The sequence below is a fragment of the Spermophilus citellus genome (genome assembly GCF_964194105.1).
Source record: "Spermophilus citellus genome assembly, chromosome: 9".
Lineage (NCBI taxonomy): Eukaryota > Metazoa > Chordata > Mammalia > Rodentia > Sciuridae > Spermophilus > Spermophilus citellus.
This window is the reverse complement of record NC_138191.1, coordinates 65,258,169-65,281,994: the sequence shown is the minus strand read 5'-3', so window position 1 is coordinate 65,281,994 and position 23,826 is coordinate 65,258,169. Positions and strand designations below refer to the sequence as shown.

General features: G+C 38.9%; 1 protein-coding gene and 1 long non-coding RNA gene across 2 annotated transcripts in view; both read left to right on the top strand.

Moving 5' to 3' along the window:
• Positions 1-8,003, top strand: part of LOC308655526 (uncharacterized protein) — a gene marked incomplete at both ends in the record, with an annotated part of 166,739 nt that extends 158,736 nt beyond the window's left edge. Inside the window, 3 exons of the mRNA XM_081305605.1 lie at positions 3,623-3,730; positions 7,634-7,687; positions 7,839-8,003. Of these exons, the coding sequence (XP_081161731.1) occupies positions 3,623-3,730; positions 7,634-7,687; positions 7,839-8,003 (327 nt within the window). The remainder of the gene's footprint in view (positions 1-3,622; positions 3,731-7,633; positions 7,688-7,838) is intronic.
• Positions 8,004-10,847: 2,844 nt separating this feature from the next.
• LOC308655392 lies at positions 10,848-19,948 on the top strand. The gene is made up of 3 exons (XR_014023463.1): positions 10,848-12,564; positions 12,644-12,749; positions 19,707-19,948. It is a non-coding gene; the product is annotated as an uncharacterized lncRNA (long non-coding RNA).
• The last annotated feature ends 3,878 nt before the right edge of the window (positions 19,949-23,826 follow it).

Sequence of the window (23,826 nt, the reverse complement as noted above, 5' to 3'; positions counted from 1 at the left end):
GACTTCTGAAGACAACTGCGATTTTCCAAGAGTGTGGGTCATAGGCAGAACAGGAAGCAAGCACAAAGGAGCAAGTGACTGTTGTGATTAATGCTGAGAAATGGACAGTGAATTTAGCAACACAAAGTGATCAGTGAACTTAATAAATTCTCACAAAGAAATAATGAAGAGAGTAAACAGAATCTTGACTGTGAAGTACAGTATAGAGAAGTGGAAATTAGAAGAATTAGTATGTTTGAAGCCAAGAGAGGCTTTATTTGTAGAGTAATTGTTAAATTCTATTATAAGTATTATAGAACTATTTTATATTTTAAACCTTTTACATATGACACTAAAAATGTTTTTAAAAGTTTTAAAGAACACTTTGGATTCAGACTTACAGTATTGTAATCTGCAAACTGGGACAATTGTGCCAACCTCCAAGTATTTTGTGGATTCCATTAAATAATGGCAGAGTTTAGGCCCTGTTCCTATACGTACCTAGTGCTGAATTCAATGCAGCTCTCATGTTTAGAACTTTTGTCTTACTAACTCTGAAGTTCAGGGATCTTAGGACTGAGGACTATCTGTCCATCAGTGAACTGACATATTGAATCATGCTATTTACCAGATATTCTGCTATTTCCCAGACTAAGTGCTGTGGTAGAGAGGTAAATGAAAATAGAGCTTCAGATGGAAGAAAAAAATTAAAAGCCACATGGAAGAAATGGAAAGAAAGACTGTTGACAGTTGGGTACAGAAGGGGAACCTATATTCTCATTGACTTTTTTGTCCACTGCAATGTAAACAGTCCCTTAATTTTTGTTGTTGTTGTATTTTGGATTTTTTTAGCATGCTGAATAATTCATGGATATTTATACATATACATATTTGTTTCTGTTTTCTCATTTCTTGCATTTGAAGTTAGTCATTTTTTCTTGCTCTGCCGAGGGTTAGGGTATTTGATTAGTGTATTTTGATTTTGTGTTGTATTGTCTTTTTCAAAATTCTGTTCCCCTTGTCTCTCTTTCTCCCTCTTCTCTTGCTAACAGTCAAGTTCTATTGTTCTTTTCTTATTCTTCTTTTAATTTTTTACTTTTATTTCTTCCTCATCCCTCCACCTAATTTTCATGTTCTACATCACTTTTGCACTTTCCACATTCACCTATTGAAATTTCAAACTTTTTTCTGCCCTCCCATGCCTTCATCATTCCTCTTAGTTAACTCTATTCTTAACATCTTAGTGCTAATTGGTGTATATAATGCCAAACCACACCAGTAAGGCTGTAGTTCTAAGTAATACTACAGAAGCCAGAGATAACACCTATAGTATGATTTTATGCTAGATATATAATACATGATCACTTACTGATGGAAATCAATGATCATACCATTTCTGTTTATTGTGAAAATTAACATTATAGATGTCATAATACGAACAAAGCACTTAGTTTATTGCTATGTATTGTTTACGTAGGTTGCTGTATTACTTGGCTCCCCCTAAACTGTGAGGTACTAGAAACCAAAAGGGACACTATAAGTTTATAGTGTAGAAACTCTGCTGCTTCAGATACATTCAGATAGAGGGTAGACACACAAACAATATTAAAATCAAGGGAACAAACCATTTCAAACAACCCAAAACACTCCTACATTATGGAGACAGTGGGCTTGTAGCTAGACCAGCCACTCGGGAATATGTGAAAAGTGGACTAGTCATGAGCAGGGATGCCTCTGAGGGCACTGGGGCAGCTCCCCACTTCCCTCTCCACCAGGGAGATGGATGGAGCATAGGTGAAATCCAATTCCAAGTTTCCTGTGATATGAGGAATCAGTAGAAGGGGCCTATTATAAGTATTCACCAGGCTTCACATGCTCAGGGCCGGTGCTCAGAGGGAGATTTCTCCATCAACTTCGGCAAAGAGGAAGTCTCTCCCTTCCAAACATATTACAAAGACTTTCTCACATTTATTGAGGAGGAAATAGTACCTCCTCAAATAAATTAGTCCACTAAACATTGGAGAGAATTCAAGTCCTCCAGGTGTCTCCAGTGTTTTAAAGACCTTGGATAAGCTTCTGTTGAGGCATTGTGATGTGTTGTTATTTTGGGCTTATATGATAAGTCATTTAGTAATTCAGTCAATCCACTGGTCGAAACAATTTCCTAAGCACCAACTCCTGAGGCTCAGAATTAACCTGGTTTGCTTGAAGTAAGTTGAGAGATATTTGTGGAATAATTGGAAGGCAGTTCAGGAAAGGACCGGGGAAAGAATGTATAAGATGTATTTGTTAATACCCCATCCTCTACCTACTTCAAAGTTTCCCTGGAGTTGCCACTGCAACAGCTCTGACCAGAATCTTCTACAACACAGTAATTCTATGAATGTAGAATTACCCTGCCAGATTCCCAAGGGGTTGAAAGGAGGGCCCAGGAGCCACCTGAGAAGGCAAAGTCTGGGCATATGTGACAAAGCCTCTATCTTGGGAATGTGGCCAACAATCCAACATAGTATCCTGTATCTGAACTATTGAAGGTAGTCTATTTCAGTCTTTTGGGGGGTTCTGATATATTCTAGCTCCTTCTACTTTAGGACAAGACTTCTGGATTTATCATTATAACTCCTAAACTGACCTCTTTTCTCCTATTTAAAAAAATAGTAATTTGTATTATTTGCCTCATAAAACTACATTGCCTCATTATGGAGTGATTAATGGTATAAGAATGCCAGGTTTAGATCCTGCTTCTGAAATTCACTGGCTGTGTGATCTTAACAAGTTTTAAACTCTATATGCCTCAGATTCTCCATACATAAGATAGTGTATATATTTACTTTAGAGAATTGTTATGAGGATGAAGAGAATGAATCTGCACCTTTGGTAAAGAAAAAATAAATATTTACAATTAATATTATTTTCCCTGTAATTAAGTAATCAGCAAAGTACCAGGTCTTTTTTATATGCTTGGATCAAAACAAATTCTTTGCATTCTTTACTGGACAGGATTTTTAAATTTCATGCTAATAACTTGACTTTATCAAATCTTTAATTATAAAAGTCTTTATAATTAAAATTTAAGTTCTTTAATTTGGATTTCAAATGTATTTTACCTAATTTGTGGTTATTTATATTTAGTGATCTTATATTTCTTCCATTATTTACACCATTATTCCTTGATGATAAATAACCTAGATAATTCAGTTGCTCTGTAATACTGAAGAGCAGCATTAGCATTTCAGTGTCTGCTCATTTTACTGAAATTTTTTTATGAATTTTCACACTACACATAAAATATAGTCTATGTCTATATTTAGGAAATTAATCAAAATTAGGAAGAATAAAAATGTATCTTAAAGGAAAATTGGCAGTGCACTTTATAGAAAGATCTGATTTCTATTATGATTCTTGATCACTTTTACAGTAACATACAATAAAACTGTTGCGTAAACTGATGTCAGATATTTTCCCATATGTGGAATATTGACCTTTAAACAGTCTACATCCCATAATAAGTCAACACTGATAATTTTTAGAGGTATATATAGATGGAGAGACACAAGATGAAAGAAACCTTTTGAGGAACCAGGGAGGAACAATGGGGTTATTCAGAGGTTTGGTCTCCCTCTTAGTCCTATTCCTGCTACAGAGGTCAAACACTTCCCTTGTGAGGCTGAATGACAATGGTTATGAAGACCTGGTCATTGCTATAGATCCTGGTGTGCCAGAAGATGGAAAACTAATTGAACAACTAAAGGTAAGACAGATGGAATTTCTTCTGTTTGAATTATGGAAAAGAAAAAATGTTAATGGTGAATAATTGTTATAGAAACTCTGAATGCTCCATGAAGGTCAAAAGCAGCATGGTGCAGTGGGGACAATGTTGGGATGTGCTGAGAAAGGTAGAGGTTCTAGATGGGGTTCTTCCCAATCTTACCACAACACCTACAATAAGGCACAGGGCCTCCCTGATCCTCAGTGTCCTCCTCTATAAATTAGTAGTTGCACTTATCTCTTTTTAAATAAGTGTTTAACTCATGGTATGCTAGAGGAAAGAGCAGTGAATGAAAGGAAAAGGCCCCTGGTCTCATGGAGTGTGTATTCTTTTCAGAGATCTAATTAATAAAAATGAGTAAATCAGCAGGTCAGATGTTAGCAGGTTGCTCGGAATACACCAAATCAGGAGAGGGAGTACAGAGTGTGGGTGGGACTGGAATCAGGGGAACATGTTAGTTTCATGTATGATCATCATGGAAGACTTCAGTGATGAAGTGACATCTCAGCAGAGATGGAGGTGAGTGAGGGAAGAGCCCACTGACAACCTGTGGTTTGGGCACAGCATGGAGGTGACAGGATGCTTGCTGTGACCAAAGAAAAGATGTGGATGAACAGGAGGAAGGGTGTAGCTAGCTGAAACTGGAGATGAAACACAGCCCAGACCACTGGAAAGACTCTGGTAACTACTCTGAGATGTGAATCTATAGGAAAGTTTGAGCAGAAGAGTTGGCATTCTCCTAAATGTTCTGAGACAGCTCTGACTGTGGGGTGATGGAAATGGTGGAGGATTGGCACTTGTCACCCATCCTGTGTAAATTCTGATGTACCACAGAGGTATAGAAGGACCCAAGTAGGAAGCTGTAGCAGGTGAGAAGTGATGGTGACAAGGACAGAGATATTGTGGAAGAGATAGTTAATGTGTGTGATTCTGAACAAAGTCTGAGTGTAAAATGTACAATGTTTCCTGATGGTTTAGATGAGTGTGGGATAGGGGAATTTAGGAAAGAAAGTAATACTCAAGAAAGGTTCTAGACTTTTGTCTAAACACTAGGAAGGATGAACTATCATCAATTAGGAAGGAACAACTGTTAGTGGAGAATGGTCATCAATGGGGAGATCTGGAGTTAGTTTAGGGCATTATGAAATTAAGATGCTTATTAGACATCCAAGTGGAGAAGGCAGGAAACTGAATTTATGGTTAAAATTTGTGTGCAGGTAAAAATTTGAGAGTCCTCAATGTGTAAAGGATATGAATCCACTAGCTGAGTGCAAACAGAAGAGAAAGATCCCAATCTTAAATGAAGGATAGCAATTTTCTAAACTTTCTATCAACCATAAAATACCACGTAATATAGAGATTGGGCTTACAGGTGATGTGAGTTGTTTCTCTCTTTCTCTGACTTCTACATGTACTCATTCCTTGTATTCATTTCCAGGACTGTGTCCTCATTTTCATCTTTAAATGTCTTCTTTGGTGAATCCGTGGCTACTATTTATTGTTCATTCCCTATAAATTTTGTTGCAGCATACAGGTGTTTGTTTATTGGTACCTGGTGAATTCCAGAAAAGATAAAAATTCCTTTTAGTTGAAAATATGGGTTGGAAGAGCACATAGCACAAATAAATCTTAATTGTAAGGTCTTAGTGTACAGAGCTAAACTGTACGTTCAATTTTAAACATTTCTGAACTAAGAAATCAGTATTTGATAGAATGCTTTGATGAGTTTAAAAAGTTTCTTAACATGGTCCTCTTTTGAAAACTGAAAGGTAAATTAAAGTCCTTGAAGACATGCCTAGATTTCACAATAGTTCTTGCATTTTATTAGCTTTCTACAAAGTTCTTATTTTTAGATCATCCAGTAAATGAGTGAAATACTATCATCCACATTACACAGAAAAGAAATCTGGTGTTCAGAAAAAATAGAAAATTTTTCCCAGGTCACACTAAATATAATCAGAACTGAGATCCTGCTCATGAGCTTTGAAGACTGATAGACATGTTTTTGAGTTCTGGCTTGAATAAGATGGCAAAAACTCAAACCAACATGTTCTTTCATAAAATCTTATAAACCAATGTGGTCTTAAACCCATTATTACGGATATTTGAGGTGTTCAATTTTCAAGTTTCCTTTTTCTATGTTTTAATATTTATTCTTGGTATGAGAGTAATTACTTCTGCAAACACTAGATTATTGTAGGAACTCTGAGAAAGAATTTAGAAGGAATATTATGGGGCTCCTGCTTCCAAATCTTAGGGAACAATTATGAGCTAGTTCAGGATACCCCAGGGGGTGGCAAGTGTTCCCCTCCATAACCTCAGAGTCCACCACTATTCAAAACAGCCCACTTGGGCATTGAAACTCCAAAGTAAACACAATCCCTTAGAGCTATGCAATTCCTGACTCACACAATCATACACAGCAATGCTGTTCAATCCATAACTCAATTTGAACCAACAAATATACTTTCTTCCCATATGAAAAGAGAACCATCATTTGAACAGAATGTGACAACCTGCTGAGACCTAAATATCACACCACCCACTAAAAAAAGCGGGGTGGGGGGGGCGACAAATGAAGAGAAGCATCCTTAGGAAACACAGACAATTCTTTCATCTGAATTAGGTCAGCACCTACTCTTCAGCTCTCCAAAGCCTGTTTTCCTAATTCTCAGCCAGTCCACTGGGCCTTCAGTTCTCTGAACTCTGGCCTTCTGACTGATCCTATGGTTCTGAAACAATCAGGTTGCTGACTTCTTACAGTACATGTGAGTCAGCACATTGGACTCTCTTACATAAGAAAGCCCGGAAGGAGCCCTTGAATTCCTGAACAACAGTTCTTTTGTAGGCTTATGGTAAAGGAGGATGAATCACAGAAGAACCTGTCCTGAAAAAAAATGACAGTGAGAATGGGGGTCCTTAGAGCTGATAAAGAAGTTGCCATTACCACTCATTACTCAGGATTTTACAATTATTCAGGGGCTTGGTCATGTCGAATTAATCACCATAAATGCATTTTACCCATTGACTTCCCCTCTGTGGAGAGGCAATTTGTCTTATTAAGCATTGTAAATTTGGGATCATGTTACTAAATATTAGGTGATATTATTTTCAGGTTGGCGGAAGAACCACAGTTCCACAATCAAAAATTTACCACTACTATGGGTTTCTCTGTAACCCCATCCATTGATACCCAACCATGTTGCTTCCCCATGGATATGGTAGGGAAGGAAACCTGCCCCATACCAATTCCTACAGACTGTCCCCCTCAGCTTCATCCGTTAAAGATGTTCTTGACTCAGATTTTTAGTAATGATATCAAACAGTTTAAGACTGCTTATGGGCAGAATATTTTCTAATTCATCCCATCTTTATGACAACCGTCAAGATAGGTGTGTAGCAAAGGTTCGTTAAAGAGATGAGGTAATTAAACTTCAGAGTATTACATAAATCAACCAAAACCTGTGAACCAGAAAGTACTAACAACTGTACTGAGACAAAGAAAATTACTCTAAAGTCCAGGTGCATATTCAAATTAATCATTTCCTCTAAATACCAAGCATAAGCAATTGTCTTTCGGGGTAAGAGAACAGAAGACTGAGAACACTTTCAATGTATAGGACAAAGCATTAGTCTGAGTTTGACAGGTTGCAGAAATGGGACAGCGGGTAGAGACAATGTTCATCGGACAAGTGCTTTTGTGTTGAAAGGTACAAGAGAGAGATAGCAAAGATAAGTCCTGCTCTGTCAGTCCATTCTTGCTCAGCAATACGCACATATTGTTTTTCTTTGAAATAGGACACGGTCACTACAGCATCTACCTATTTATTTGAAGCTACACAGAAAAGATTTTTTTTCAAAAATGTTTCTATATTAATTCCTAAGAATTGGGAAGGAAGTCCTGAATACAAGAGGCCAAAACATGAGAGCTACGATCAGGTAATTATCAAAGTCTTCTCTAATTAAAAAAAAAAAAGAATATTCTCAGATGCTTCTCAGATTTACCACAACTGATTGTCTCATAGTCTTTCTAACTAAATATTATCATTTGTGTTCTTCATGTTTTAATGATCTTTTGAAACATTCTCAGGCTGATGTTAGAGTTGCAGCACCAGCCCTCCCAGGCAGAGATGAACCCTACACCAGGCAGTTCACAGAATGTGGAGAGAAAGCAGAGTACATTCATTTCACCCCTGACTTTGTACTGGGAAAAAAACAAAATGAATACGGATCATCAGGTAGGAAATTTGGCTAAAACCACTCATTTTAAGTAAGCATTTCTGTTCCCAGCTTTAGTGGACAGATCTTGGAGCCAAAGTCTTTGGGTTCAAATCCTGGATCCTCTGTTTTTTGGTTTTGTTTTTGTTTGTTTTGGTTTTTTTTTTTGCCAGGTGTATGTTAAACAAGTGACCCACCCTCTCTGTGCTTATTCCTGGCAAAATGGTGACCAGTTGAGTTTCTACCTTATAGAATTTTTGTGAACCACAATCTAGATAATCCATGTAAAGTTATACAATCTAGTGTCGATATGTTTCAAAAATTTTGACAGCAGAATTAACAAATATTTTCTAAGGCATACTTTTTAGATTTCAGTTTTCTAGTTCTCCACATCTGTTAACCAATCACATGTAAGTTCCATAAAAATCAGATGGAGAGAGCCATGATGCCAGTTACTGATCAAGAGAAAATTTCATAGGCTATTAGTTGCTGATATTATTTAAACTACTTGCTTGTATCAGATGAAATTGTTTATAGTTAATCATTTGGGCCTATTCAAATGGAAATTTCATCTAATTCAATCTAAAAGTTAAGATTATTTATTCAGATGAATGAAAGCAATTATTTTCCAGACAAAAATGAAAATCACTATTAAATGAGAGTTCAGTTCTCATGTCACTATTCAGTGAAAACTTTCATGCAACCCCATACCCTATAATTGCCTCTCCCATTGCCTGTTCAGTGAAAGTTCATTAATCTCTGTCTCTGCCAACACAGCCAGTCCTAGTTATCAATACCTGGACCAGTTCCTCTCTCCAACCTTGAAAGCTCCATCATCCCCTCCATCCCAACCTTATCTTTCTTCCATACATCATCCTGACTAGAATTGTTCTCATTGGTTCCCCAAAATGTCACACCATCCTAAGTGTAATTTCTTTCTACCCTGATTTGTTCAACAAATCTAGTCACTTGAGCCACAAATACAAATAGCTCTATCCCCCAGCCACTCTTATCCTTAATTTACATCTCCTGTACTATATGCTCTTGCTGTCTCTTTTTGGCTCCTGTTATCTGTTTCCCGACTGTTTAAGAAATGTATAATACTAATTGGCATCATTACAAACACAGTTTCTAAGCTCAGTTATGCTCTCAAGTCTATTTAACAGTATTCTTACTTGGTTCTTCTCAGTTACCTTTCTTATTTCCCATAGTAGCTATTTCAAAACTTCTACCATTTTTCTCAAGATCTCTAGTCACTCTCCTCATCTATTATCAGAGGCCTAGAGTGAGAAAACTGAAGCCAATACCTTTTTTGTTTTATAATCCAAATTCATGTCCACTTTTACCTCCTCTACCTATACTGGTCATAGAAAAGACTTCCAATTTTCCCCATCTCGGATCTTGATCCTTCATCATATCCCCAAACTTAGACCTATTCTATTACTGATCTATTAGCAACTATGCACTCCTCTTGTATGTCTTCAATACCATGAACTTTTTATTTTCCTTTCAACTTATTAAATGCAAATACAACATGTCAAATAGACATACATAAATAGTTTCTACTGAAGTAACCAATAAAGATTTTGTCACTTTTATTTTATTTTACTGAATAATATATATGTGTGTATATGTATAACCTAAATTGATATATTTAACTTTTGCCTTAAGTAGTATTGCTTCATTTTTTTAATGCAGATAAATACCTTTATCTTCAGATAAAAGGTCTTAACCTAAAAATCTAAACCTGTAACTATCAAATGGTTTTAGGTTAACTTATCAAACTTGCTAACTTTACTTATTTAAATCCTCAATGTGTTGATATAATGAACTCAAGGAATTTGCTTAGTGGTTTGTTGTTTTTGTTTTTTCTATTTGTATGGGTCTTGAATTATAAAATTATAAAGCAGTATTGAAATCTTGTCATTTTGGCTGCAACTTTTTGTTTGTTTGTTTGTTTGTTTTTTTAGAGAGAGAGAAAGAGAATTTCAATATTTATTTTTTAGTTTTCGGCGGACACAACATCTTTGTTTGTATGTGGTGCTGAGGATGGAACTCGGGCCACACGCATGCTAGGCGAGCGCACTACCGCTTAAGTCACATCCCCACCAGCTCCAACTTTTTTCCTGATATTTGTTTTCCTAATATATTTGGTTTTGTTATTTTGGCTAGCAGAATTTTTTGTTTAACTCACAAAGGCTTTTAAGTTTTCTTTAATCAAATCTTTAATTTTTACTTATCTCTTCTCTCCCTTCAAATTTTAATCAGACACACAATTTAATAAACATTCCTTCTATTTTCCTTTGGACTTATGGGTTTTTTAACAGTTATATCTGATATGAGATAAAAATCACTTAGGTTTTTTAAAAATTGTTGCACTCTAAATTCAAGTTGAATATGTTTATGGTAATGCCTTTTTTCAGTCATTGATTTTTTTTTAATAGTAGGACCTACATTTAGGGATTATTGTTGAAGTTATCTGCCTACACATTCACTTAACTACTGTAGTTTTTGTTCTAATATTTATTAGTTTTTTTCTTATCACCTTACTTTCTAACCAGTTCCCTACTCTTCATTTTTCAGAATTTTCTTATATATTCCCAACTTGTATTCTTAACGTATTTTTCAAATCCAAAAACTATTAGTCTTTTTCACTAAGTACATTTAATAAGAACTAACATAATTACAACATTTAATTTTATGTAAGAACATAGAATGTTTGGGATTTTTTGTTTGATCTAGTTTTTTGTTTGTTTGCTTTTGCTTGCTGCGATTCTTCCTAATTTTTATGTTTTGGTTGTTCAAAGCTATTTTAGTTCAACTGCTAGCCTATTAATCAAAATAAGAAATTCAAACACAAGGCTGAAATGGTACATGTGAAAGTATGTATGAGAATACATGTATATACACACACACATATAAATACATATATATATGTGTGTGTGTGTGTATATATATATATATATATATATATATATATATATATATATATATGTCTTGAACTTGGGAAAGTTTTAATGTGAGTCATGAATACACTTATTAAACTTGGTGATGAATGTATATATAGGAATATATAATAATATATATGCAAATATACCATTGATAATTGTTATGACAAAATACACATAATATTTATATTACAATATATGCTTTTATATAAAATGAAGTTTAGGTTGAGGATAAATTGTGTCTAGGAATATATAATGATGTATATACCTTTGGTATATACATTGGTAATTGAACATAGAACTCAAATATACTGAATATTCATGATTATATATGCTGACAAGTATAATTAGGTTTAGGTATAGTGGTAAGATTTAGTACTAAAGTTTGGGTTGAGTTAAGGTAGAGGGTTGGGGAACAAATCTGTATATTGAGAAACATCAATATTCATAAGAATGTATGCTTGAAAATATGTATCAAATCTTATATAAACATGTTTTGAAATAGGAAATTGTTTTATGTGATGCTTATGAATACACTGCAAAAATCCACTGTATAGGATTCTTCTCATACTCTCTGAGATGTTGTATTCTGTCTAGGTAAGACCTTGTGGAGAAGCTGCCTGTCTGCTTTCTTGGTTTCATGCCACAGAGCAGCCAGAAACAGGACCACCTCTATTCTGCCATCTTGGATCTGCCCAAATAATTTTATTAGGGAGAACTGAGAAGACCCTTCTAAACAGATGCTGATAATAGAAGGATTATGCACCTGTTAAATCTCTAAGGACCTATACATTGAGAATGTGTAGCACATCTGACCCCTTTAGTGACAATAATAGATAGCCCTTTCTACCTTGCTTAGAAGAAGATAACACCCTCCAGATGTCAATAGACTCTATATGTGTAGGTATGGGTGCCCCATGGACAACAGGGAATTCACAGACTTTCAAAATCATGTAAAGTTCCCCTTACATAGAATGTGTTATGCAGTTACTTAATTCCCCATCTCATGGTATCCCCAAACCTGGAGGTTCTATTTATTGATCCCTGTGAATAGACACCAATAACTTTTTCGTTCTTTCCATGTCTGGAGCCTCTAGAGCATGTTCTCTCTAGGGATGTCAACTACACTTAACAATATAGAGCTAATATTAATAGTTTGCCTCTTCGACCCCCCCCCCAACCCCTGTACTCAAAGAGGATGGCTTCAGGAAACATTTTTGTCTCAGCACTTGCCATCAAAACATTCCAGACATACACAGGAAAGTTGACATCTCTTTCTGATAGCTGCTGTCTATCTTTGTGCCTGGTCACTAGATGGTTTCACTGACAGGTGGGGACATCAAAATGGATGTTCTCAAAGTGCTTAAAAGAGGGAGATCTGGGATCAGTACTGGACTCTCTTTCTCTTTCAGTTCCCCACCTAGGAGGCCTGTCCCCATGGACTCTTGAATGGAGAGGTGAGCCCCAACATGCGAGAGGTGCAAGCCTCACATGCACACATGGAGTCAAGAGCCCAAAGGAAAACTTGTCTTGGAATGCAACTGGATCCACACTTTGATGGTGATAGCAAAGTCAGCCTGAGCCTTTCCTGCACCAACTAGAGCTTTATGATCAATACTAATTCTGCAAAATAATGGATGCTCTTCCAAGGTAGGGAAGGAAAGGGGAAGAGGAAGCCCAAATCCAAGTGTTGGTTGTAGGGTGTTGAGGCCTCTCCATGTTCTCCTAGGGTCAGACTGAAATCTGAGATTCTCCAATATCATGAAGTGAGCAGGATTGGGATTAGTATCAAAACTGCCCTCAGGTCCTGGACTGTCCTTGGCCACGTGGATTTTGTAAGTATTTACATCTCAATTCCCTTATTTCAGAGACCTGATAAATAATATCTACATTTATACATGTGTGGTATCATTAATTAAATAATTTTCATAGTGATAATTCAGTAAACAAATTGTCCAATTAAAGCATTCACTATGTAATATCAAGTCAATAGGTCTTTCTGACAATATAAAACAAAATGATGTCTAGGAATTTTTCATCTGATATAGAACATTTTTTCAGTAACAGTGTATAATCCTAGGTCCACAACTCTGTGTCATGACATATCCAGCTCCTTTATCTCCTTTCCCACTCTCTTTGAAATAAAGTACAACCTCAAAAAGAAAGTGCACAGATTGGTCTCCCTGATGATTCCACACTCAGTCCATCCTCTCCATCTGTCTCCATGGCCATGTCCTCAGTGTCCTTCTCAACCAAGGTCCACTTTGCTCAGGTGTGAAGACTGAGCTTTCAGCCCTGCAAGCCCACTTCATCTGGGTCAGGATCATCTTACTCTCTGGTGTTCACTTCAGGTGGCACCCTCATCTGAGATATTAGACCCTCAATGCAGGAGGAGGCAAGGGTCATGCCAGATCAGGAGCACCTGCCTTGCACAAGGACAGCTGTCTTGAAAGAGCTCAGTGAGCATCAGGGGTGCATTGTTCTTCACACACATATGATAACATATACTGGTGAACACCTTTTCTTCCCACTGGCCTTCTACGTCTCCATGGGTTCCCACAATCTCTGTCAAGACTCATCCCATGGCTCAGTTTTTGGTCCCCTGCACAACTCCCACAGATACCAGAGCATGAAACCAGCTCCAGTCAAGATTTTGTAAGGATAGTTTGAAACCTCTGTTTAGTCCCACATACCTTCACACTAATTTCTTGTTGTTATTTAATAGGGCATCTGCTTTTCATGACATCTCTCTCTCATTCTTCTCATATTTCTAAAGATTTTCTATTTTCAGGTGACTGTAATAATAATTATATATCATCTCTCCTGTATTCCTATATAACATCTTTGTTCGGACAAATATCAATACCTACATGATACCTATATGAGGGTTATTGTATATAATGGTATGTATGAAGCATATCATTCTTATGCAAGTTTTGTGAAATTCATAGGATTTCTCTTCTTTTCATTAATAGTGGTCTCCTCCTACTTTGATTTTGCTTGATTATTTATTTTCTCCTTCCTGCCCGTAGTGCAAACTATACCAAGTATGATTTCCTTGTCTTCGCCTTATAAACCTGGGAGATATTGGTTTTTAACAATCCTATTTTACTTGAATATTTTTTTATAAAATGGGAGAAACTTTACCTCCCAGAAAGCTTATCATCACCAGATATGTCACTTACCCCACAAATATTTTAGGATCCACTTAAACAAAACATTGGGTGGTGAATCTTACACTAGAAGCTTAAAACTCCGTATTTACCAGAAACTGTAGAAGAATTGCTAACTCATGCCTCCTTTGAACTCATGTTGTAAATTTCTAGCTCATTTATAACAAAATGACTCTCAACTTTTAAAGAATAGAAATAAATAATCTGTTAATTTTTGGAGCCAAATAAAAGTAAAAAAAAAAAAAAAAGCTAAATAAAAGTAACACATTTAAGGGTTGGGGCTGGGGGTCACCTGTAGAGTGCTTACCTTGCACATGTGAGGCACTGAGGCACTGGGTTCAATCCTCAGCACCACATTAAAAAAATTAATAAAGGTATTGTGTCCATGTACAACTAAATATATATACTTAAATATATAATAATATATAAGTGAACAGGTCACCAGCCCCTACCCAGCTTCACCTGCACAGCCACTGCTGGCCCAGCTGCCACCTCACAGCAGGCCATCACCAGCCAGTAGTACCCCTGCCATCCTCACGGCTGCCTGTTGAAGTCACCATCTCCATGCCTGTAAAAGGATCCCGCAGAGACCGACTGCTGCTTTCAGTGCCTTTAGTGGACTGGAAATCTCAGTAAACTTCTCTGAGTAGCAAGGAACAAGAACTTGTTCAGACATCCCAGAACTGAATGTAGAGGTTAGCAGTAGACACAATCAATAAATAGACAACTTCTCAAATAAAAAGACTCCACATGAGCTCCTCTCAGGAAGACATTCACACACCTGACTGCAGAGCACACCTGCCTCTGGCCAACAGGAGGGTGGGCAGGCAGCCTTTAGAGGGGCAAGCAATGGAGACACACGCTGGAGACCTCGATGCATGAAGTCTGAGGGCCGCGGTGGTCAGTAGGCACCACCGCAGCTGCTATTGAAAACAGGGCACATGCACCCCCCTCTGGCCCTCCTGGCATGCTCTGTGCATGCAAGGAGATGAGAGAGGGCTTGTGTTGTGGTCTAAATGCCTCTGAAAAAGGTCAGTGTCTCTTTCCCCAGTAGACGACACAGTAATTATGGATCCCAACGGCGTCCTCAGACCTCAGGCTGCACTGGGGTCACTTACGAGTCTGGTACTGCTTTGGCACTGCGGGCCACTTGGGCTGCCACAGTGGTTATGGATGGAGAGGGTGTCCATGCTGACAGACATGGTCTTGGCTGGATCAGGTTGAACTGTTTCCAGCCCGAGCTGTATTTGTACAGCTTGCCGATCATCTTCTTGGTGATTCTCCTGGGCCCTGGGCCCGTGAGCTTGCAGATCTCCTTGGTGTCCGGGTAGTAGCAGTACAGCGCCCTGAACTGGCAGCCTGTGTCACGAAATAGGATGAAGTAGTGATTGGCGTCACACTTCTCCAGCTCCTCCAATATGGGGTTCTTGTGAGGCTCCTTCACCTTCCCAGCAGTGGGAGATGGCCTTGTGGATGATGGGCTTGTTGGACTTTCTACTGGGCTCCTTGAAGAGCTTGGGACCTGTGTATTCTGCCACCTAGGCCAGGGAGGAAGCTGCCAACGCCATTTCCCAGTCCTGGTCTGTTCTCCTGCTTGGGTTGACGGCAGGGTCCTCGCCAATGAAATCCTGTTCCACTTCTTCTATGTCTCCCACATCAGAGTCAGAATCTGGCCGCAGGCAACCCAGGGCTCCTTATAGCGGGTGCCAGAACTTCTTGGGCCAACACATAACCTCCCCTCTGTGTCACCATCAGCCTTGACTAGGTGATGGAAAAAGCCATTGGCACACTGTCACTGAGACAAGGGATCCAATCTGCCAATGGCCAGAGCCCCCCCCCCTCCATGCACTTCTGTAGCTTCTGCAGACTGCAGCCCCACTCTGCAGGGTAGGTGCTGGCAGCAAGCTCAGAGGACGAATTGGGTGAAAGTGCCATTCAAGTCATGATGGCCAGTCGTTTTCTTCTGAGCAGCAGGTTGAGTGCCCTCCCGGGCCTCCTGGGCACAATGCTCCAAGGTCTCCTTTCCCCTCGCTCATCCTCCTTGGTAATGGTCTGCTTCTTTTTGCTGGCCTTAGCACTGCTGGCAGCAGGGGCTCCAAGAATTATCTGTCAGGCTTATTCTCTAGGGCATCCACCTGCCTCTGGGGGACTGGATCAGTGCGCTTCACAGCGGATAGCCTGTGATCCACAACCGCCCTCATCTGCCACTGGCCCTGGTTCCACCCCCCTGAGCTCTGGCCAGTGGCTGGTCTCTGGGGGACTTGGCAGTGCATGGCGGGGAGGGGCTTATGTGGACAGGGTGGTCTTGGAGGTGGCTTGATAGGGCATCCAAGGGCCATGCGTGGGGATGGAGGCAGGGAGCTCTGGCCCTGTCTTTCCATGCATTTGGCGGGAGATTGAGTCCTGGAGACTGGAGGAAGCGCGGGGATGAGTGTGGGATGGCGGTGTTCGCTCTGGCGCTGCATTGGGCTGGGGACTGCAGAGATGGCTGCTGACCAATTGCCATCCAGGGTCAGGGCGGCCACAGGGTCATGCGGTGGTCCCAGAGGGGAGGCGGCTGCGGGCGGGGCGGGGTCTTCCCGGAGGATGGAACCTTGGGATGGGCGCCCAGGAGCGGTAGACGTCAGGAGCGGGCACTATGGGAACCGGAACACTGTGGTCCTTGGTGATCAGTGAGCAGTTGGAGCAGGAGGACTTCACTGAGGCAGCTGCGGACCAGAGCCATACTCGTGATACTCAGGATACTCACGGGTTAACTTGACTTTTCCTTCTTGGTTTTCGGGTCTTCACAATCGTCTTTCCCACTGGGATCTTTTTGTAAGTGTTGTGACATTTCCTGAAATTTCATTCTGATGAGTACCTAGGTAAAGAAACTAACAAGTGCTGTTCCCTTTTTACTTTTTCTTTACCCACTTCACCTCATCTAGGCCTTGGTTGATGACTACTTTGGGGAGGGGGGAGGGGTCTAAAGGTGCAGGGACACTCTCCTTGCCTTTATTTCTGAGTGCCCCCTCTGTTGCCTCTCTATCCTACCTCTTCTCTGTCCTTTCCTTATTACTGTCCCTTCTGTTTCCATTCACCATTTTTCAACCATGACCTTAGCACACAAAGTTAGGGTGTAAATTGGAATTGATAAGCTGGGAGATCCCAACTGCTACAAGGAGAGTATGTCCCTGTGAGTATGTGGCCAGGATACCCCAAGACCCTGTGGGTGATAAAAATCTGGTGTTCCAAAGGTCGCCCCCCTTCTGTGGAAACCAAGTGGACCAGGACTGTCCTTTTCTTTGAGTCAGACAGGTGCTGGTTTATTTCACTTTTTCACTACTGTCCCTGCCTTAGAGACCAAGGAGAGGGTTCCACACTGAGTCATTTGGATCTTTGACATCCACTGAGTTCTTTGGATCTTTTGGGGGAAGGGAGGAGTGTTAGGTGTTTTGTGAATATTCCAAGACCATTTCTAAACAGCAGGCAGCTTTTTGTTCTATATCAGTTTTGTTCTTTTCTTCTTTGGGTTCACTTCACCTCCTTATTGAGTTTGGGTGTAGGGTCTCCCTCTTCATGAAAAATAATTCAAAATTAGATGTGAAGGTGAGTATTTAGGATGAGTAAATAAATCACAGTACATTATACATGTGTGTCTTTGAGATTTAGATCCTTTTCCCTGCAGTGAGTTCTTTAAGCAGTTTGCCAGAAATGCCAACTTAGAAATGCTACTTCATTGTTAGAACTGTGCAAGTGAGGAACAGTGACACTTAAGCCTCATTAGGTTGACAATACCTATAGCTCTGGTCTCATGATTTTGATAAAACCTTTCAGACTGAATTTGAAGAAAGCCCGATGGGCCCAGGTAGAAAAGTTTCAGCCCCTAAGTTGGCAGGATATTGAAGTTTAGCTGAGTTGAAGAATCACTATTCAGTGAACGTAGGGTAACACCAGCCCACTCCACCTCTGGAAAATAGAACAACTTCTCAATTATCATCCCCTTCACCTCCCACCTGCAAAAGTCCTTGACCTAGGAATGTGGGCCTTTACAACTGCTCTTGGTCCCAGGGGGTTAGTACTACCATTGAACAAAGATGATTCCCAGAAGGGATTCTGGAAGAATTCTGATGCTCGTCCATCATAATTTATTCACCATTCACTCTGAAAATTTAGCAGGGTCTCACTTTATGCTAGACAGACTCCCTGTAGAACCTTTCCATTTAATGAGTGGCAGAATACAATAACAAATACTAGAGCCAAAGGAATGATTATTTTCAATGGAGGGAATGAAGTGATATTTTTGTGTGAGCTTGAAAGTGAAAGGTAACTTTAATAAGCACAGAAGTGGGGAGGCTTTCTGCACAGAATTGCTGGTTATCTCTAATGTCTACTAGGATCTCACTGCTTTGACAGTGCAGCCATGTGCTCTGAGCCATTGAGGAATCTGAAAGAAAGCTCTGTAGGTGGCCAGAATGTGCAGGTGTCTCAAATCAAGCCAGAACCACTTGATTTGAGACAACAAGTCACAGACAATAGCTCTGAAGAGTAGTTGGTTTGCTGTTTCTTTTTAATTTCCCACTCACTTTCATCATGGTGATGAGCCACACACATAAAGATAATTCATGTGTGTAAAGAATCCAGGGGATTGATAAAGGTTGGGAGCACATTCTGGTCTTTTCTGTGGAAAGTGGTATGTGTTTTATTAATTGTCTTTATTATTATGTGATAAGGAAATGAGCCACCTTGCTCATAGAGCAGATATTCAGCAATAATGCCTCCCTTGATAAGAGTTTTATTTTTCTTGAAGAAAGTTTCAGGATGTATTGCTGAGAAAGTTTTCAAATGTCACAGTCTTCCTTTTTATTTTATTTGTTGTGGTGTTACATATTGAACCAGGGCTTCAGGCATGCTAGGCAAGCACTCCACCACTGAACTACAGTCTAGTCCCATAGTCTTCCTTTGAAAGGAAGAAGTAGGAACTAATTAACCTGTTTATAGAAGTGTTAGGGAAGGGTAAGTTCAGTTTCAACTTCAGGGTGTATGTAGACAGAACCTTCCATAATTTTACTTATAATATATTTCTCTAATATTCATTCAGTACCACCATGATGTCACATCTGTGCTTAGCATGTTAGAATGAATGGCTGGCTTCCACAGGACATTCAGGGGACTCTAGGATTGGTTGAGCCTTGCTGGAGAGAAATGGGAAGGAGAGTGATGGAGCTTATGGGGATGATCTTGAGATAGCCCAGAGTAGATCTGAAGGTAGACTAAAAAAAAAAAAAACAAGTTTTTATCATGGGAAATTTCAAACAGTCATGAAAGTAGGCCCAAGAGTATTTGAACTCTGTGTATACAACCTCAGTTTCAAAAATTATCAACACCTGTACAGTCTTTTATCTCTACTACCATTATACTTCATAATCCTTAAAAGCAATTATACACAATACATCAACATGGCTGTGTTCCTAAAACATTCTTTATTTATTAAAATAGGCAGCTGCCCTTTATAACCTTGAATTCAAGGATGGATAGTGTTAGGTTGTATGTTTAGGTGTGTGGTTCTTGTTCATTTTAGAGTTGACTGAAATAAGGTTTGAGGTTCATCCCTCACATTATGGATATCTGTTATTTCAGCACCATTTATTGAAAGACCACGGAAGTACTTTGGCATCTCTGTCAGAAATCGGTTGACTGGGATGCAAGGTGGCAGAGTAGAGGAGATCCTGTTTCTAGCTTCTCTGTGCCTGAATCAGAGAAAGCTATCAGGTGGCTTCTCCTCCTCCAGGTCTTGCCTTGAGGAAACACAACATCTCAGCGCATGTGACAGGACTCCATCCAGCGGATTTTCGCAGAATCCACCAGAGCTGTGAACACCAAGCAGAACTCTGTGTTCAGGTGAGACTCCAGGCTTCGGTCCCAAAGCCCACAGTTTGAGCACAGGTGCGACTCTCAAGTGGGGGAGCAGAGACACCAACTCAACACCTCGGCGGAGTGGCAGAACTCCAGAGGACGCTCTGCTATCACGCAGGTCCCCAGACCACATTCTAGGCACAGCACAAGGACATCCCAGCTCCCCCCACCTCACTGGACACCCTGACTGGGAAAAGGACTGACTCGACCTTTCTCACCATCTTTGGTGGGTGTGGTTACCAGCCGGATCTGTGACTGAACAGGTACCTGGGTTCCAAATCCCCTCCCCCAGCTGTAATAACTCGGTATAGAAATGATCAGCACAAAATCAGCTCTCAGGTGAACAGGAGAGCAGTGCCACCAGGAAGCTGCCCACCTGGTGCAATTCTAAGGTGGAGGGCGTGAGGTCCCCCAGCTGAGACCTCATAAGCAATAGAGGAAAGGGGGCTAAAACCTTAGGAGCAACTCAGAGAGACCAAGATTAGGGAAGCCCAGATAAGACAGGAAGAGCTTTAGTCTTCTCACACTGGTTACCTACACCACCCTGAGGGAAGAGAACCAAGCTTGGAATAGACAACTCCACCTACTGAAAGAAAAGAGAAGAAAAGGGAACTCTGAGAGTATTTTGTTGTTTGTTTGTTTTGTTTTTTGTTTTCTTCTCTTCCATTTTATCCTCTTTCTTTCGCCCCTACCCCTCCTTCTCTGGTCCCCACAACCCCACAACCAAGAACTTTGCATGAAATAGAACTGAGTGACCAGAATAATATAATATAAAGGAATTGCATAAGCCACCCCTTTTTCTATTTCTCTCTCTCTTTTTTCTCTTTTTGCTTCCTTTTTATTTTTCTTCCTCCCTCTCTTTCTCCTTCAACCTCCTAATTTTTATTAGTTTTACTTCTTGTAATTTTCTAAACACATATATGTGTTTGTTTTTATGCATTCTACTGTCCTCCCACATACTTGTCTCCCCTAAATTACCTCCTGTCTATTCCCCTGCTACTAACCTTCTTGATTAGAGTTCTCTTCCAAATTTCTTAAGTTTTATTAATCCATTGCCCTCACATCTTTTGCCCTTAACATAACGTCAGATACCTGACCTCCAGTTCTCTGTCCACCACCAGAAGAAAGTGTACATCTTCTATGAAACTACTGATTATATTTTAAATTATAATTGAATCTAACATTACTAGACATTGAGACTATAAATGTCTTAATAGCAGTAATGTACACATAAGTGATGTATTGTTGATATTGGGAACTGTCAACATTGTCCTTCCCCAAAAAGAAGGGATCTTGGAATATACAAGAGCACTACAAATCTATAGGGTAAAAAGAATAACACTTCAGTCCCACAGAGCAGGAAAGAAATACCAGCAACATGAAAAGTCAAGGGAAGAAAATACCACAAACAATTGAAGACAATGCATCATTTGAAGAATTATCAGAAACAGCAGAAAAAAATGAGAGAGAAAGACTTCAGGATTTACATTATTCAGATATTTTGGAATCTTGAAAAAGACATTAGACAACAAATACAGATAGTGAAAGATCACTTTGACAATGAGCTACATAAACAAATCCAAGAAGCAGAAGATAACATCTACAGGGAGATTGAGGATATATATATATATATATATATATATATATATATATATATATATGTATGTATTTTAACAGAAATCCTTGAAATGAAAGAAATAATGAACCAAATTAAAAACACAAATGAGAGCATCACCAGCAGAGTATACAACTTAGAAGATAGGACATCAGACCACAAAAACAAAGTATATCATCTTGAAAAGAATGTAGACAAGCACAGGAAAAATGATAAGAAACCACAAGCAGAAAACCCAAGAAATATCGCATAGCATAAAAAGACCAAATTTAAGAGTCATTGAGATAGAGGAAGGCACAGAGGTTCAAACCAAAGGAATGAGCAATCTATTCAATGAAATAGTATCAGAAATACTTCCAGACATGAAGGATGAAATGGAAATCCAAATCCAAGAAGCCTACAAGACACCAAATGTGCAAAATCACAACAGACCCACACCAAGACACATTATTATGAAAATGCTCAATATACAGTAATAGGAGAGAATTTTAAAAGCCGCAAGCAAACAGAATCAGATTACTTATAGGGGTAAACCAATTAGGATAACGGCAAATTTTTCAACACATTCCCTGAGAGCTAGAAGATCCTGGAACAACATATTTCAAACTGGAAAGATAATGGGTTCCAACCAAGAATCTTGTATCCAGCCAAACTAAACTTCAGATTTTAAGATGAAATAAAACTTTCCATGATAAACAAAAGTTAAAAGAATTTACAGCTAGAAAACCGACACTAAAACACATCCTTGGCAAATTATTTCATGAAGAGGAAATGAAAAACATTGATAACTGGCAGAAGGAGGTAGTACACTAAAAGAAAAACTAATCAAAGAGGAAACCAAGTCACGTTAAGTAATAAAAATAAACAAATATGACTGGAAATACAGACCATATCTCAATAGTCACCCAAACATTAATGGCTGAAACTCACTAATAAAAAGACATAGGCTAGCAGATTAGATTTTTAAAAAAGATCCAAGAATATAATACCTACAGGATACTCATTTGATAGAAAAAGACATACACAGACTGAAGGTGAAAGGTTGGGAAAATCATACCACTCACATATAGTGAGGAAGCAATAGGGGTCTCCAAACTCATATCAAATAAAGTAGACTTCAACCAAAGCTAATCAAAAGGGATGAAGTTGGACGTTCCATACTGTTCAAGGGAACCATACATCAACAATACATAACAATCATAAATATATATGCCACAAACAATGGTGCAGCTATGCTCATCAAACTCTTCTCAAGTTCAAGAGTCAAATTGACCTCCCAGCACAATAATCTTGGGTGATTTTAACCCACCTCTCTCACCACTAGAGAGATCTTCCAAACAAAAGTTAAATAAACTTCAAAAAATAGTAAATGAATTCAACAAAGTTGCAGGATATAAAGTCAACACCCATAAATCAAAAGCATTTATGTATATCAGTCACAAATCCTCTTAGCAGGAAATGAGGAAAACTCCCCATTCATAATATCCTGAAAAAAAAAATAAGATACCTGAGAATCAACAAAAGAGGTGAAATAACTATACAATGAAATCAACAGAACCCTACAAGGACACAGCCACATCAATGTTTATAGCAGCACAATTCACAATAGCTAAACTGTGGAGCCAACCTAGATGTCCTTCAGTGGATGAATGGATAAACAAAAAGTGGCATTTATACACAATGGAATACTACTCAGCCTGATAAAAGAACAAAATTATGGCATTTGCAGGTAAATGGATGGTGTTGGAGAAGATAATGCTAAATGAAGTCAGCCAATTCCAAAAAAAAAACAATGTTAAATGTTTTCTCTGCTATAAGTGGGGTGACTTATAGTTGAGTTGGGAGGAACAGCATGGGAGGATGAGATTAATTCTAGGGAGGGGTGGGAGGGAAAGAGAGGGGGAAGGGGATTAGCAAGGATGGTGGAATGTGATGGACATCATTATACAAAGTACATATATGAAGACTTGAAATGAGTGTCAACATACCTTATATACAAACAGAGATATGAAAAATTGTGGTATATATGTGTATTATGAATTGTAGTACAAAAAAATAGAACATATATAATGGCATAAACTGACGTGAACATACTTTATATCCAGAGATACAAAAAATTGTGCTCTGTATGTGTAATAAGAATTGAAATGCATTCCAGTGTTGTCATGTATTTAAAAAAATAAATGAATTTATAAAAAAAAGAAATAGCTTCACTAAATACAAGAGAGT